The 19,200-nt window shown below is 37.1% G+C and overlaps 1 protein-coding gene across 1 annotated transcript; it reads right to left on the reverse strand.

Annotated features, from left to right (window-relative positions):
* Positions 1–164: 164 nt before the first annotated feature.
* On the reverse strand, positions 165–19,107 carry LOC111868638 (vesicle-associated membrane protein 7). The gene is made up of 7 exons (XM_023859476.1): positions 18,918–19,107; positions 16,257–16,480; positions 12,181–12,318; positions 9,446–9,536; positions 4,148–4,215; positions 3,526–3,618; positions 165–1,352 (listed from the first exon to the last, which is right to left on the reverse strand). Exons 2-7 carry the CDS (start codon positions 16,458–16,460, stop codon positions 1,284–1,286), a joined length of 663 nt encoding a protein of 220 aa, XP_023715244.1. The 5' UTR covers positions 16,461–16,480; positions 18,918–19,107; the 3' UTR covers positions 165–1,283.
* Between the last annotated feature and the right edge of the window lie 93 nt (positions 19,108–19,200).

The raw sequence follows: 19,200 nt of genomic DNA on the forward strand, positions 1-19,200 counted from the left end.
AGTTTTTTGTCTGCAATGGAGCCAGAAGAAAGCGTGGCATTCGCCTCTCTTGTTTATTTCTACAACGGATATCACAACATTCGTTACAACAGACACATTTTGTGCGCTCGTGTGGCCCCAGCCTAAGTCACAAAAGTGAGTGAAATAATGGAGTAATCACAGAATATGGTTTGTTACAAAAATTATTATTATACTAGAGTACAGTTTGCACAGAAGTTTTAATAACACATGAATTCTGCAAAAACATTCAAGCTGTTTCTCCTCCTGAAATATGCTATTTGTAATGTTACTCTCTTTTTCCATAACACCACATAAATATTTTGAAAATCTGGGCATTTCCTAAACAGGTATGCAGACATACTGCAAGAACCTGCTATACATTCAGCATTTTACTCTACTGGGTAAGAATGGAAGTACTGATGCAGGAGAAACAAAACTGACAATTCATATAAAACTAGATTCATAGGTGTTCCCATTATTTTCTTTCCCAAAGCATTTAGTGTGGTATGATAAATCAAATGGTATTAAAAACATCTGCTTAGTTTCCTATATATATACCCTTTTTACAACAAACTGTAATTATCTATTAAGTTCTTAAGCATACTGCAAGAAAACAGAGCAGAACTGCCAACGAAGTTGTAAGTACCTGCTTTAACACCAGCAGTCTCATGTATCATATCTGATATGTTCTTGTTGCTAATACCTTCCTGACTGCAGTTACCAAAGCCATGCCGTTCATGATAAAGTATACAGTAATCTAAGAACTCTGTATTTGAAATTATACCTCCCAAGGTCATATAACCACAACTATGTAGGTACTGCTTCAATTTAAACAGAAAACAGAGAATGTGAATTATGCAGTGATATATCTGACATTAACTGCTCAACAGCTTGACTTCCGATAGTGTTTCAGATTCTGTATAATTAGGATATAAAAACTGCAAAGCAGGCACACTTCTTGACAAACATTATGACCAAATACAACCCACTCATAACATGCGATTCAGTCCTTGATATTGGTCCTAATACTTAAGGAGCTGTATGATAATTAGAAGGGCAAGACACTATAACAATGCAAAGAAAACTTCAATAAGCAAACGAGGTTTGTAAAAAAACAGTCAGTTCCACTCAATGCTCACTGTAGCACCTTGCAACAGAAGTCTACAGTCACCAACATTTCAATTTCTGGCACAGTACCACTGCAACCAAAACCTGGTGATGGTAAATCAGAACTGAGACTTCTCAGAAATTCAATGGAGATGTCCTTGGTAAAAATTTCTGGTTTAGTTCCCAATGCATTTCTGCCAAGCAAGGCCTCCACATGCCATGGAAACAATGAAGTAGACAATCAGCTGTAACAAAATAGAATTGTAAAACTGCAGGATTGGTACTCAACTATAAGCCAGTGTCATTGTTTCTGCAATAACTGACAACTGAAAAACAAACTATCCACTAAACAATACTCTATAGTTTACCCTAAGGGATTCTGAAATTAGAACCCAATACCCTGTCTCTTCACTCTTCCTATCACCATCTTCAGCACCTATATGGACTTCTGAATCAAAAGCGTCAATTAGAAATGTGTAACATATGAAGATAAATGGGGGCCATGTACCTTCTTATTCCTTTTGTAGTTCTGAACATACAACACAGAAGACAGAAAACGAACATAAAACAAGAACAAATACAATACGAATGGCATGAAGGTAACAGTTTTCTGCAGGTTGAGGACAGTGAGTTCAAAGCATGTATAAGAGGAGCAAAACTAGACAGTGCATTACTATTTCACAAGTAATAAACAGCACTGCTACTGTCAAATGACAATGCACTTCAACGCTATGAGCAGCGAGACATAGGTTGTGTGCTAGGAGAGTATCAATTCTACCACTCACTCAACAGAAATCTTCTTATTGCTGCAAAGTACTTCACACAATCTGACAGCTTCTCAGACATGCAACGGAATTGTACTAAAGGATAACATTTTCAGACTGCATATCTTCTTACAAGGGAAGTTACTGCCATTTACTTTACAAAACTGACTTTGCAAGTGACATGATATTATTATTAGCTTATAACATAATTTGAATAATCTTACAATATCTTAATAATAATAATTTTACTTCCATGTTAGGTGGGTCCCTGTCACCACGGCATGGCGCGTCCTCAGGTTGTGGATGGAGGAGACAACCTCCAGTTTTGGAGGGAAGCTGTGAATATATTGAATAAGCAGTCGCGGAGAGCCAACAAGGGGTGGCCCTCCAGCTTGGGGGTTAGGGCTGGGGCTAACAATTCCTCACTGTAGAAGATCATTATGTTACGAAAATGAACACAAAGCCTCAGACCTGGACTGATTCCTTGGATAAATGACCTAAGCTAATGAAAATGGATATGAGATTTGGCACTTGGCATGTACGAAGTTTGTATAGGGCAGGTTCACTCAGGACAGTAGCAGAAGAAATCTTATAATATAAGTTAGATTTTGCCAGAGTACAGGAGGTCAGATGGGATGGAGGTGGCATCGCACCAGCAGGAGACTATACATTTTTCTACGGAAAGGGGAATGAAAATCATGAATTAGGTACAGGTTTTTCCGTACATAAGAGAATTGTATCGCAGTTAAGAGGGTAGAATTCGTTAGTGATAGGATATCATATAATGAGGAGCTTCATAACGTGTACTCGTCTCCAAGTAAAACTTGAATGATCAAGTCAAGGAGGATGACGTGGGCAGGACACGTACCACAAACGGGGGAGAAGAGGAATGCATATAGGATATTGGTGGGAAAACCAGAACAAGAGAGACCACTGGGAAGACCAAGGCTTAGGCAGGTGGACAATATTAAAACGGATCTTAGAGATAGGATGGGATGGATTGGATTGATCTGGCTCAGGAGAGGGACCAGTGGAGGGCTCTTGTGAACATGGTCATGAACCTTTGGGTTCCATAAAATGCTGAGAAATTCTTGAGCAGCTGCAGACTTGGCTTCTCCTCATGAAGGGCTCGGCTCCAGTCAACTCACAGATTAGATAGTAATACAGGTAAACCTATTTTTGATTCACTCGTCATCTGCTACCCACAGTCACTCACTCAAAGTCAGGCAAACAGACTGATGGTGGCAAGTGTACCTCATATAGTTTGAAGGTAATTTGAGGGAAGTATTGTGGGATTTTCTGTGCAACTGCACTTACCTACAAGATGCCTTTGCTTTTCTAGCAGGTAGTTCTGTGGTGGGGCTTGTCACTTAAAGGGCTAAACAAGGAGGGTTAATGCTCATTAATAACCAAACACTGAGACCATGGTGGGAAAAAAAGTTTCATGCTTCTGACTGAAGTCCTCCGATCCATAACATTAAAATATTAAGCTGTAAGATCACTGATCATACTTCTTCCTACACAGTTTTTGTTAAGTGAAAACATCTGAGTCCCAGACAAGGATCTGAGTTTCTTTAATTGGCCATCTTTAAAGTACCCTAAAAGAGAAGAGAATGGTCTCCACTGGTACAAAGTAACAGAAAGATATACTTACTAGGATGACTATTCCAATAATAATGTACAGCTTCACATTCTTCCAGAACATGGAGCGTGCCAGGTTGCGGCTTGTCTTACGGAAAGTAACAGACTGCAACAATAATCAGTCAATTTTAGTACAACTTGCAATGTGTTTCGGGGTGAAAAAATGCAAGTAGGTTACTATTACAGATTTCCTTATTAAAGTGTCAAAAGCAGTGTTGCCTAAGCACTATACATGAAGGCATAAGAGAGGAGTGGAGGTAAACCACTATATATTCTTAACTTCAGCACATAATGGAAGTGAACATTCAGCCTTGTGTTCTGACCACTTTACTCCCAAGGGAAAAGGCCTCTGGTACCTTTTTCATGGGAGGATGGCTGAACCCCATACTCTCTTTGAATATATTGGCAAAAAGAAAAATTCCTACACCAACCAAAGAATGAAACTCCACTCATCCAGTATGCCGCAAGCTTTTCTGGACACACTAAAATACAATAATTATACATTTTATAAATAAACCATTTACACTAATTGTATTCATTTCTCAGTAACTAAATATTCAAATCAAATAAAGGAAATTATATTCATTACATATGAGTAAACCATCTGATTATGCTGCTCCTAGTAAAATACTAACGTTCACGCTAAGGTTTTCTGTTTTGTTCACAAGCAGTTCCAGTCTCTCCCCTCGCATAGCCACATTATCTGCAAATCACAAAATATACATTTTAATTCTGTTCCAGATTTTCATATTGAAACAGACACAAACCTAACGTATGCAGATCCATCTATACAACAATAGGATATAATGTTAATAAAATTAATAATTAAATGACAGTATTAGCTATATTGTTACTCTCACCATGACATGTTTTGATCTACTGATAATCCTCAGGTGAGTCAGCTGAAGCACACGACTGAACTCTGACAAAGAGCATAACCAGCAATAGCCTAACATACTATATCAAGATAAATATCAACTCTGCAGCTGATTATATGCTAAGCGATCCTATGCCATCATCTCTACAGATCTAACAGCAAATCTAACACATGCCTATGAGACGTAACTGCACAAGATAGTTACTGCAGACTGGCTAAACAGGACCTAGCAACCACTATAGTATACCACACCATCAAATTACAAAAACTATTAGATTAACATGCCACAGAGGTACACATCCAGCATCACCTACGGTTCTTGATAATAATGAACCTACCTTTGTTATGGGATTTCACATTGCAGTATTTCATAAGCGAATACTAACAAATGACATCTTTCAATTGTGAAAATGGTTCACTTTTTAGCTGTGATTTTATACCCATGTTCATAGAGCCACCTGAGGATAATCAATAGAGAGAAACATGTCATGGTAAGTAAAAATGAAGTTAATACTGTGATATGTCAATACATTGCCAGGCAACGGCTTGATAAACACCCCACAGTACACTCACATAACAATGGAACAACGGACTTATGCAACCCATTTCTGTGCAACAACTCTGTAAACACACTTCCATGCATGCGCAATGATGTCATCCCCAACAGTGTTTAGCTATCATGTGACATGTGATTTCTGTAGATTCAGGCAGCATGCCAACGGACTGGCTGGATAGCAATCACATGATGTATTTTCTGTAGGTCTGTGTCTATATATGTGTCAGAATTCCTAGGCTGGGTAGGAAGCAGATGGTCTCAGGCATAGCTGAGAACCCATGACACAAGGACACAAAACCACTGAAAGAATTCAACTGGAGAGTTCAGTCAGTTCTTGATAGGAGATAGCCACAGGAAGTTTGTAGTCAGCCTGCAAAGAATTAATGTGAGATCTGAAGACTTCATGTGTGCTGTAGTGCAGTGCAGTGTAGTTAAGAGTTAGTTGCAAGAGTGCGGCTGTGAAGAGAAGACTTTATGTGTAATATTTGGAGTAATTCAGTGAGAGTGTTATAGTTCCTGTGTTTTAATTGCATTACCAGGAGATGACTAGTATGTGTAACAGTAAATTATTAAGTGTAGAAACAGCGATAGCACTATAATTATGGTAATTACTGGTGGTGTGCATAAGAACTAAATAAACCCGTTCATCCAATCCAGAAACCGCATTATTAGTCACTAATACATGTGACAATATTGTCATTTTATTAATCTTATTAATTTTACATCCACTTGTTGTGCAGCTAAATCACATGTGCATGCACACACACAAGATTCAATAAAACTGTATTTGTTGTCACAAGTAAGACAAATATCACACCACTGATTTCTGAACATATGTTCAAGTCTTAATTGAGTGATTGAATCTTGATTATTTAATGCTTCAACAGATCATACAGTGTAAAATGGTGGGATAAGTGTCACTGATGGACTGAGACTGGAGAGACTTTAACCATCCACAAAAGAAGCTCAAGATAGTTGTCTCCAGGCTGATCTGAACCAGGATCTCCCAAATATGAATGAGCATAATGAGGCTAAAGTAAAGTATAAATTATATTTCTAAAAATAGCACAACACCTCAAACATAACAGTCAAAATCTTTAATTCTTTAAAAATAGGTCTGCATGATGTTCTGCTAATTGCACCTTTCATTAAGCAAAGTATCCTTTTTTGTATTTTCAGTACTTTGTTATTTTCTCTTTCTCCACCCCAAAAAAATCAAACTGTAACTTACTAAGGATTGAAATCTGGCAAAGTATATATTCCTAAGTACAGTAGAACTTGGTTATAACGTCATCAAAGGGACCTAAAAATAATGTCGTTATAAACGAATGTCGTAACCGAAATGGGCACTTCCACAGTAGCCTTATGTTAGTCACGTAAAAATCTACCAAAAACCGAGTTAAAATGTTGCATTTTTTAGTGAAATACGTAGTTAAGTATAGACTAACGTAACATTAACGTGGAATTGCCCAAATGTGTAATATCAAAGACATATTACAGCGCTTTTCACTGACAATCCACACCGCACTAATACTGTATATTAAAGGTAGGCCCACTCACCAAATTACAGTAGATTACATCAATTGTTGTGCCTTACTGTACCTAGATACGAGTACAGTAATCAGTTATCTTCATCTGTTTCCTGTTACTTGCCCAATACACACTTTCTAAATTACGTTCAATGTCCATATCAGAGAAATTCAGGAATGAAAATGACGTTACATACGAGGTTGATGCATTTGTGCATGTCGTACTAAGCAAGGTATAAAAACAGTTGCTTTATGAGGAATTAGTTCGTACCATTGAATATTTGACGCAATAGACAAGGTGTCGCAGAAACCGATGTTGCTATAACCAAGTTTGACTGTATATATAAACTCACTACATCATTCAAGGATTTAATAATGTAACATGCCTTATTCAGTTTTAGACACAAGGACTGAATATGTGACCTCCAATTTAGATTATGTGTTATATTGATACCTAAAAATCTGAACTTTGATGTATAACTAATTTTTATATTTTTGAAAGTAATAACTGGCTCAGAAATGTAATATGGTTTATTTAATTGGAACAGCACTGCTTTGGTCTTATCAGTATGTATAAGCAGGTTATTTTCTGAAAACCAAGATTCTAGCTGGATCATCACTCTTTTTATTTTTTCTTGAAGAGTAATTTTATTCTTGTCTATATTGGTATCACCTGAAAAAAGAACCACTTCTCCATTTGATATATGATGGGGTAAACCATTTATATATAATAAAAAGAGGAGCGGTCGCAAAATAGAGCCTTGAGGTTTCTAAGGCAATTTTTTCTAGTGGGTACCAGAACACTGTACAACACTTGATCATTCTTCATCAGCAGTTCCCTTTCTGAATGTCAGACTGATCTCAGGCTACCACTAACCCCACTAATGTTACTGTGTCGCGGCTTTACCTGAGCATAATACCTACTGCTCACTTAAAAAGAGGAATGAAAATGGTCTACTGGACTCTCTGAAATATTTAAATGCTGAGTCTGACAACCATCTTACTCATACCACCACCACAGACATGTATACAAATTTATCCCTCACCTGATCCAGGAAAGCTTATGATTTACAAGGGAAACATTTCACATGAAGGTGTAATAAATAGAGCTCAAACAATTATCTAATAACTAGAAATCCTCTGAACGTTCCCTAAAAAGATTTTTACATGCTAACTCTTGTTATGCATTAAATGAGCGGCCTCTGTAGTCTAGGGGTAACGTTCCAACCTCATGACTCAAGGTACGCGGGTTCAAACCCGGCGGAGGTTGTGGAATTTATAAGGGCAAAAAAATTCAGGGAACAAGTCCTCCGAGAGGGACTTTAAGCTGTGGGTCCCGTGTCGTAGCTTTACGGCATGTAAAAGAACCTCATGTCCCAAGGGGACCACTGAGCCAAATTGATCGGACATATCCCGCCCAACAGTAGTCTCTAACACCTCTGATAGATGGGGGAAGCATCGAGAGATACCGCTGAGCCAGTAGAGGCCGAACTCGCTAGCTGAGTCGGGACTGATGGCACGCACCGGTATCGGTAGGGTATAGAGACTGGTAGAATATCACAGAGGGGACATACAATAGACCACTGGTCGTGGTGCATGGGGAAACCCACCCCTCCAATAATAATAATAAATAATATGCATTAAATGAGTATTTTAATTACAAATGTACATAAATTTGAATGTTTTAATGCCATATTTTAATATATTTGGTATGGGAGACGTGAGGGGTTGTATTGTGGTTACTTGCGAATTATGTCTGTTAATCATGATATTATCTTTTTGCCTCGTATTGTTGTGTTAGATAGTTAATGTGGGTGATTTTCGTTGTGTGGCTTGTGTGACTTTGTGTATGTGTTTGGTGACTATTTCCATATCCTGGGTCTGTTGCCTGTATGGATGTTTATGGAAAGTGGAGGATATGTATGTATGTATATGACAAGTCCTGTATCAATGTATTTTGATTTATGGGAAAATAAAACAAAGAAAGAAATATAATTGGCCATAAGTGTGTAAATTTATAATGCATTTAATTCGGTTAATTTGGGTAATTTGAGTGAAATTGTATTAATTTTGAGTTTTTATAGTAATGTTCTTTTTAAATTATGTTTATTAATTATAATTGTAATAAGTTTTAGGTTTCTTACTTGTATGGACGGACGGACGGACGGACGGATGAATGAATGAATGAATGAATGAAACTATGCTTTATGAGTGCTGTATCCCACCATTTAGTGCTCCTGCGAAGAGCACTCTTACAGGACTAGTTTCACTTTCTATCCATGCTTTATATGGTCACTGTACATGACTTAAACTATGAAGTATTTACCAGTGGCAAGATATGGCTCCTCTCCATCATGTGTGAATGGCTTTACAGCGTGATTCTGCTGATTTCACCATAAATATTCCTCAATAGCACTTGTACCTGATAAAGCTCTCTGTTACTGGAGAGCTGACAAAGTATGAAGTCACTTATTGCAATAACTGGCTATTCTTTGAGGAAGTAGCATGAACAAAGAATTCTGAACTACATTTTTACATCCCTCTTTTACTGACTTAATGAAAATATAAATGTGGCTTCGTGGATGTTACAGAATTTGTATGTAAAGAACTGCCACAAAGACAACAAACATATGTTGCACATGGCATGTTTGGTTACTGCCATTTTAATAATGAAAACCAGACCCACACAAGCCATTCATTTGTCATGGTAGTGGACAGGATACCAAAACAGAGATCATGCCAAATGGATGTTTGTGTGGACTATTTATATGAACTGAAGACGAACACAGGAAATTTCTACACGTTACATAATTCTCTGTAAATAAATGTATTTTAAGTACAGTGCAGCTTATACCCTTGCTGCCTCATTTGGCATGTCAGTCTTCCTGATCCTGATTTGGTCCCAGTCCCCAGCTATTGCAGACACGGAGAAGAAAATGGTGACTTTTGTAAAATTTTATAACAAACTCACCAATGTTTTTAACCATGATGTTCTTCAGATCATCCAATTCCCCATGAACTCGGGAGATGGTGTCAATCTCTCGCGATTCTGAATAATATCTCTGAAATAAATATCCAGTAACAGGGAATAGATTATACGAAGTATACACAAAAATTATCAGAGCTGCAGTTTTCTGTTTTCTTCACAAAATAAATGGCAAGCAGGGACCATCATACCAGACATCCAAAAAAGAATGCTTGGATTTTGCATACATGTTTACAATATGACCACTTATTTATTCCTTTTTTGCTCAAATTACTTTTAACATAGTTATGCTATTTACTGGCATATTATATCTAGAGATATACCAGAAAAGTTGAAACAGGCACTTCTAGTATTCAAACAGTACTTTCATAATTCTCCAACAAATGCAAATTTGGTGACAGATTAATTAAAAGGTAAAGCTATTCCTGTAATAGGCCATGGAGGCCCACAGTGTTGACATATCAAGGCTCCCACATTTTCACAGATGTGGTGAGGTTGTCAGTCTCGCACGGCAGCCACCCTTCACCCCCAAGAAGATTCCTCATACTCATTTCTGTTAGAGGCTGAATCAACCCCAGGGCCATAGTGTGATTGGAAGGACTAGGCCAAAAGTTTGCAGATTCAATTCCCAATTAGGTCACCAAATTTTTCATTTGACCTATAATCCTTCCAGCCACACTATGGCCCTGGGGTTGACTCAACCTTTAACAAAAATGAGTATCAGGAATCTTCCTGGGAGCAAAGGGCAGCCAACACATAAGGCTGACAATCACCGCCATCTGTAAGCCAACTGTCTACAAAATGTCGAAGCCTCAACATCTCACAATTCTAGATTAATTGTAACAGGTTAATTTACTTTGTATTATTATGTCAGCATTGACCCTAGTGCACATAAAGTATGAATTCTGCAACAAGTTTATTTGCAGATGTCTTATGGGCATGTGTTATAGAAGCTCAAGTGCAGGGCCATTACACACTACAGTTGCTCTAAACTTTAAATTTCTTGGAGTCTTAATCTGGTAACGAGTGAATATAAATCATATTCATACCTAAGTTTCAAAACTGCTCTCAATGTTTAAGAAAAACTTTACTGTGAATAAAATAATTTTCTCAGTAAATGCAAATAGCCCCACCCCCCACTAAAAACACATTCCTGAAGGGTTTGCCATTTTACTGATGCTTACTGTCTTCCAGAATGTGATGGCACATTCTGTAAATTGGTATCAACATTTCAGAGGAACCCAATGCATCCAACTTCAGGACAGAAGAGTAAGCCATGGGAGTAAAAACAGTCAGTGATGTAGGTAAGACAAGACAAGGACTGGGGCCAAGAGTGAACCAATGGGGATGGTGTACGATAAATGGGATCCTGTGATTCTGAGAAGCACTACATTCGTAGATGAGAAACTTCAAAGATCAAACCAATGATTGCTGTGTAACCTGAATGGGGGCCTGTAGTCCTAAAAAGCTCCAAACTTGTAGACAAGAACTCAAGTAAAGGTAAAATGTAAAGGAGGTGAAGAAAGTAGAGATAATATATAGATAATATACAAAAAAATAAAGTAATCCAACAGACTAAGGAGCGAAAATGCAGGAGTCAAAAATAAGCAAGACAGCAAAATAACATTAAAATTAAAAAAATAGAAAATATATTAAAAAAATAAGAACAGAATAAAAGTAAAACTGGAGGAAACACAGTGGAACTGGAAGAAAAACAGAATAAGTATATGGGAAGGACAAAGAATGAAATCCTGTGAAAGACAGTTCTCAGAGGGCCGCAGTAAGGACCAGGTTAAAGAGACCACCTGTAGACTATCCTTTTCAGGTCCTTGGACAACGGCTTTATTCAGGACTCTATTTATCCTTCTCTTCCACTTACTATGACATTTAACTTCAGTTCATCTTTGATATTATTTCACTTCATTATTCTACACATTTTCATTCTTATTCTCTTTCATTTATTTTTGTATGTCTTTTCCTTTTATTTTATTCTGTCTCCTCATCACGTTTCCACCCCCTCTTTATTTTATTCTTTTAAAGTACTTTTATTTTATTAGACTACTTGAATGTTATATTTACTCATACATATTATCCCTATACTTGCATCAAATTCTTTACATTTTACCTTTACTTTTCTTCCTAAATACAAGTTTGGCTCTTTGTAAGCTCACAAATTTCCATTCAGTTTATAAAACTTTCACTGGTCCATCTTAGTCTCTTCCAACCTCCAAGTGTACGCCTTTTAGGACCACAGTACCCCTTTCATTTAACATCAATCCCAATGGTTTGCTCTTAGATTCAGTCAATGTCCTCATTTCACCGACCATTTCTCCCAACATGGCCTAGTCCTCCACCCATGGCTGAAAGGGGAGGCAAGCCTGGCATCTTATACCTCACCAGATTTGCAGAAGAAATCAGAAGTGAAATGAAGGAAACATGTCAAATATTAATATTAGAAACAAAAACTGTTTTAAAATGGGGTGCCATTTGTGTTATAATATAGAGATCCACAATCCCAGAACTATTCTTAAATTATCAAAATGTAGGTTTGTAAGTAAATAGTCTACCCCCTCCCCCCATGTGCTCATGTTTCTATACTGAAGATGGTGAGAGCCAGTACTCTCAAATGCTAGTACCTATCTACAGAGGCACAAGGCATCTCAACCCAGAAGACTGCAATCCTCATAATCATCACTGTGAGCACCTAAAATGTTACCTACCATTTCATTGGCTAGAACTTGAGAGAATTCTGTGTTCATTGCATATGCCAAAGCTGTGTCTGCTCTGGAGCCATAAGCTGTTTGAAACCTCCGCTTGATTTCATTCAGATACAGAAATGCCCTTGAACGTACAAATTCCTAGAAAGAGTAAAAATATATACTATAATACTGTGACGTATTTGCACTATGCTGGACACCCCCTTCCCCCTCCAGCAGTGACATAACAGCATCATAGCGCTGTTGCTGCTACGGTAACAGGCCAGTCAACACTCTGCCCCCATCCCCCACGGTGATGTAACAGCACTTCCCACTGTGACATAACAGGGGACATCGCTGGTAACACGAGGCAACAGGGAATGGTATAAAAAGCGGGCTGAGCAGTATGTGGTCAAAGAGTGTGTGATTAGGAGTGACACAGTGCGGATCGTGAAGTCGCCAAGCGCAGTTGCAGTCTAGTATTCACCGGAGTGAACGACTACAGGAGAAGTATTTGTGATACTGCCAATGGCAGTAGTTGTAAATGTGAATTGTGTGAGTGTAAGAGTGAATGTGGAATAAATTCGCTGGATCCAAGACGGCGTGAAGTTATTTGTCATGTGACATATGCCCAACATGTGACAATACAGTAAACCCTCATTACAACAGACCCAGATATAATAGGATATAATTGACAAAATCTGGCTGCGAACAACTGTGAGTTTTTAGAGATGTTGAGGCACTAGGAAAGTTTTGTAGTTAGAAAGCTATTTAAAATAAAAAAGAACGTCAATATAAAAACCTTTATATAATAACACTGTGTGTTTCTATGTTTATTGCATGTACTGGCTATGTATCCTATGGTACACTTCCATGAATACCCCTTCACTCAATATAGTGAACACTGGTGATAATGAATGCCCAGTCTCCCCTATTAGTCTGTTAAACTGAAGGTTTACTGTACTTCCAGTAAAAAACCACAACACAAATCAATCTCTTGTACATGAATAAAAACACATGGAGACATGGGGGCAAGGGGCTCAAGCAGAATGTTTAAGCTTAGCATAGATACCATCCAACATCTCTTCTGTGAGCACTCAGTATTTCATTCCTCTTGCGCTTAATACTAGTGACCATAGTTATCTAAATTTATTTATGACTGCATCAACAGTTTTTTTTTTTTTGAGGGGTAACATCCTGAAATTTTGGCTGGGATCTTCTCTTTTCATTTAACATGGATTTGACACATGAACATTCATGTGTCTCATGCACTCTCAAGTGCTATTTCAACATAAGAGGTAACATGACTGACATTCACTACAGTAGCAGGGGCTTGAGTTGAGGTCTACTGGCACATAATGCATAAGCTTCTTTCATGGTACCTGTTAAGAAATGTACATGTACGAGGGGGGACCCAAAAATAACCGGAAACGACCTGTTGCGCACGCATGCTTTGTAGTTACGAGTTGTGCTGCTAGGTGGTGTTAGCTGGGGGTCTCCCGCGACTGTTAGTGAGCTGGCGTCAGTCTGAGTTAAGTGGTTTGTCTGTGGTGCTCTGTTGTGTGCATTTCTGTTTCAACCCTTTGGCGATTAGTGAGATGGCCGACCAGAAGGAACAAAGAGTGTGCGTGAAATTGATGAAGATCGTCGAAAGACCACTGACCAACTTTCTGAGGAAATGAACATCTCATGGAGCACGGTCCAGCGAATTTTAACCGAAGGTTTGCACATGAGACGGGTGTCTGCAAAATTTGTTCCTCGCTTGCTCGGAGATGACCAAAGAGAAAACCGCGTAAATGTTTGCCGCGACTTGAAGAGTGAAGTGCAGTTTTCCCTAACAGAAAGCAAAATTTCACGCACACTCTTTGTTCCTTCTGGTCGGCCNGTGTTAGAGAGAAACTGTAATTTGTATAGGCTACTGGCCTGTTAACTATGCCATGAGTTCGAATTTGTGCCAAGCAAGTTGAGACAAGTAACATGTGTGCCTCTCACCGGACCAGCTGAACAATATGTGGAAGGCTCTCAGACACTCTCCCTGTAGTTCTTTGGCTCTCAAACAGAAATTACAAATGATGTTTGATACTGGTACACAGCTACTAACACAGAATTTGTAAATACTTGAAATTAGACATGGAAGAGCAAAAGACACAACAAAGAAATTTACTTTTACAAGTGCATTTTGGATGAATGCATATGTGCAACAATTACAAATATCTGTTAATATCTTATGTATATGCATTTATTTATGAATTATTTAAAGACCATGTCAGCAATTCAATTATTCAGAATCAAATGGTAGAATGACTAATGAATTTGAAATGATGTGAAAGAAAACAGTCACAGCCTAGTTTGTAGTTCTACAATGTCTTTCTCAAAAGGCCAAATTAAGCTACTGGACTGTGAGAAAAACAAGGAACTGGGAGGTAAAGGTGCTTCTAGTGATAAAGAGATGGGTATACTGCCCATCAGCAACATTGTTATACAGTTACTGTTCATCTTTCATGGCTCTATGACTCCCTACAAATGGCTGACCACAAAATGCATCAGTTTTCCTTCAGTTTCTGTTCACATAAGGCATTCTGACATCTGTTTTGTGTCTTCATTTACAGTGCCTGAACAGTGAGAATTTCTGGGCAATAAGTATGTGAAAACAGTGCTGAACTGAAATGGTGAAATATATACATGAACAGTGCATTTTTCTGTACAATACTGTCCTGTATTATTTACTGGCCATTGCATAACAATGGCTCTCTGTCTGATGACATCATTGCATTTACTGTGCTGCAACCTAGCAACGGACAACTTCTTCTGGCTTTCATGTCACAATACTTATGTGAGAAATACATCACATGAATTGCATAAAAGAAGGTTCTGCCATAAGTATCCTTGTGTTGGAGTTCCAGCTTCATCAACAATTTTCAAATTGATGGAAAAAAGTGTTTAACTGGGTCTTTTTAAACAATAAAAACACTGGACAGTAAGCAGTGCTAACTAAGAAGAGCTAGACAAAAATGGAGTCAGATTAGAAGAGAGGTCTCACAAATCCCTGCCATGATACCAGCAACATGGAGAGTGACTAAAAGGTAAAACCACTGCTGTACAAAATTAAACTGGTTCAAGCATCTGAAGATGGCAATTACAAGAAAAGAACAAATTTTCAAACTAGTTTTTGCAGGCAGTATGTGACAGCGTTCTTGACCCAAAACTGGCTCTTTATTGATGAAGCTTGGTTTCATCTGAGTAAGTACACCATGCCTAAGAACAACATTTACTGAAGCAATGTTTAAAGAACCACTTCATGATCTGAGCAGTGGTGTGCCATTACTGCTACACAAATACCAGAATACATTTTTTGAAAGGCCTCTTCAGAATGGTATGTTAAGGATATTCTTCTGCCCTTTCTTGAGAGAATCTCAGGGGGCGGGAGTATGGTTATTTTATTCAAGATGATGCTACAGCACACACTCTTAATTACTCAATTACATTTGAATGAGGTGTTTTAAGACCGATTCTTTTAAGTCACACATTCTGACCTGCAAGAAGTCCAAATTTAAATCCCTGTGATTTTTATCTGTGCGGAAACCAAAAAAACTAAGTGTATTCAAATAATCCCCATATATTGAACAAACTTAAGCACATTAGTGAAAAAAATACATCTATCAATAGCTAGTATCTAACAATGTTCTCAAAAGACATAACGTCTGCTTAAGAGCAGAAGGAAGAAATTTTGAGCTTCTACTGTTATGATGAGTTCTCCTAAACAATTAATTTACTCTAAGAAATGCATATCCACATTTATAAAATGCAGCATATCAGCCACTCTATACACCTGTTTTCCATGGATGTGACATGTGGCTAACAAGATGATAGTAACAGTGTCAGGTAATTTGGTTCTTTGAGAAAGACTCCGTACCTGAGGATTTGCTTGGAGGGACTGAGAAAAGCCATGAAAACCTAAGCAAAGGATAGCCAGTCTATGGGCAGAGGTATGAACTTGGGATTTCCCAAATATAAAAGCATGTATGCTATCATACCCCTTAATTATTGTAATGTAAGGAAAATTATTGATATAAGAAGACTAGCAAAATTATTATACTCACGTCATCTGTAATGCACATGTATATTATTCTGTTTTCACAAATGTAATGAAAAAGATAGCTGCCATGGGAATATGTCAGCTTTGCATCATGAGGTGGTATTTTTGTCATGATCTGTTCTGTGACTTCAGTGAAGTTCCCAGCACATGAGGCATATTTTGTGAGAACTATGGTACCTCTTGCTATTACACTGTAGAGGATAGGCATTGTGGCGAATTACTGGCAAACTGAAATAGTAATAAACATAACCAAGGCATAAAAATGAGATTTAGTGCTAATAATACATCACTCTAAGTGCTTTTATTATGATAAATAGATCTTAAATTCCAATGATAGAATTAAAAGTACTTGGAATGTTGTAAAGGTGCTGACTTGTAGGAAGTCTTAACTTCTTTGAATACTTCTGATAGAATATATACAAATTCAAAAAGCATTCCTGAATCTTTTAATGAATATGTTTTGTCTGTGGCTGACACAATTATCAATAATATATCAAATAATTGTAATTTAATTTACATTTACATTTATTTTTCATTTCAAGGATCCAATCAACAGCCGTATGGCTGGACATAAAACATGTCACATATTACAAATTCATGATGACTATAAATCATTCGTCCTTGGTCCAATAAAATATAAAATAAAACCTCAGAGAGAATAGCTCTCAAGTTGTCAGGACAACACACAAAGGTCATGGAAAAGCCACAATCAAATTCACACCTTGCCATTCCCCACACACACACACACGCACGAACGCACCCGCACGCGCACACGCGTGCACACACACACACACACACACACACTCTGGCAAGCCATATCAACCAAACAGTTACATTATAAAATATTAAAATTCGTAACAAAAAACAGACATCATACATACTACTACACTTACAACAATCAAGTCTCAATACTGTATAGTTCACGCACACAGACCATCTATTAATTCTTAACTTTTGAGCCACTTACATGCTTGAAAAATTCATCAATAGAGTAAAATGCGTTACTTTGCAAATAATTTTGTAAAACAAACCTAAATTACTTTTTATCATTTTTTAAAACTGTGATATTTGATGGCAGAGTATTAAATAGCTTGATACCTGAATAATACACCCCTCTCTGATAGGATGATAAATGTGTTGAAGGTATATGAAGGTGGTCATTCCTTCTGGTCCCAATGACATATACAGAGTTATTGGTTTGAAACTTATCCAAATTATTAACAACAAATATCATCAATGAGAGCAAATATATACACGCGATAAAAGTAATCCCCGTTAAAATTTTTAAAAATAGTGTACATTACATTACTTCACCATTAACCTATAAAATAATTAGCTCATTAGCAACTGGTATATTTCCAGATTCACTTATATTTTCTGAAATAAAACCCATATATAAAAAGGGCGATAAGAATCTTATTAGTAATCATAGACCCATATCATTAACTTCTTTCTCAAAAATATTTGAAATATTTCTCCAAATGGAAAAGAGTTAAGCAAGGAGTTCCTAAGAGGTCAGTCTTAGGACAACTTCTGTTTATTATTTATATTAATTACTTGCCATTATGCATCAATAATTTTGCCAATGTTTTTCTCTTTGCGGATGACACCAGTATTTTGGTCACTGGAAATTGTTGTGCACTTAAGAACAAAGTTGAGGATACCTTGTCTCTCATTATAAATTGGTTTATAGTGAGCAAGTTGGCCTTAATTATTAACAAAGTTAATATTATTAATTTTGCTCCTAAACAGCCTGCCAACTCTTTGCTGGCAGTATCCCTTGGAAACGTCATAATGAATGAAGTACCTGTAATAAAATTTTGGGGTATACAAATTGCTAATAAATTGAATTGGAAGAGTCATGTAGAAAACATCCTTCCTAAACTCAGTTCTGCTATTTGTTAAATTAGGAGTTTATGTTATGAATTTAAAAAACCTTGCAAATGGTGTATTTTTCTTACTTTTATTCTATCATTAAATATGGAACAGTCCTCTGGGGCAATTCGACTAATAATTCTAAAGTCTTTAAATTACAAAAGAAAGTAATAAGGATCATATTGGGAGTGGGACCCAGAGACACATGTGTAAGTCTTTTTAGGAAATTAGATATTTTACCATTGTCATGTGAATATATTTTTTTTTCATGCTGTTTGTGATAATCAAAATAATTTCGGTTCAGGTTCAGAGGTTCATGGCCTGAACACCAGAAGCAAATATCAAATTTATATTCAAACTTCAAATCCTTCTGTTTTCCAGAAGGGCACTATGTTTACTGGTATTAGGTTATTAATATATTGCCAAAGACCATTCAAAGTCTTAGAAAGGTTAGAATCAGTTTTTTTTAAATAATTTATTTTCATATCTCATGAATAACTCATTTTATACAGTTGATGAATTTTTGGAGCATACAGTAAGTAATTACAGTGTTTGTTTCGCTTTGGACTGTCTTTCTGCTTTGTTTGTTTGTGTTATGCTTGTGACCAGTTGTATTTTGGACTTGTGAAATGTGGAAAATACGTATGTATGCATAACGATACTCGTAGCTTAGACCCAAAACTTAAAATTAGTCAATTACTTCCTACTACAACACATACTCTTTTTACAAGCAAATTACGTTTATTTTTTCTTTTCGATGTCAAAAACAAATAAAATGGATTAAAATTACCTTCAGATAAGACAGAACTTCCACGAGTAACAAAAAGTCTGAGTCACGTTATGGAAGTACAAAGAAATTTAATTCGTTGTATAAGCCAAACATAGCATAACAAAGATTTTTAATTAACTGCGCTGTATCCAATTGAATACCCAGCCATCTACATAGTCTTCGAACCGCAACCACTGCGACTCAGATTACTGGTTCACACTTACAGTCGGTTGGGTCGGTTACAGTCGTTGCGATCGTTGCAATGGAACACAACCAGAACACAACACACTATCATACCTTGCAT

Source organism: Cryptotermes secundus, unplaced genomic scaffold (genome assembly GCF_002891405.2).
Source record: "Cryptotermes secundus unplaced genomic scaffold, Csec_1.0 scaffold696, whole genome shotgun sequence".
Lineage (NCBI taxonomy): Eukaryota > Metazoa > Arthropoda > Insecta > Blattodea > Kalotermitidae > Cryptotermes > Cryptotermes secundus.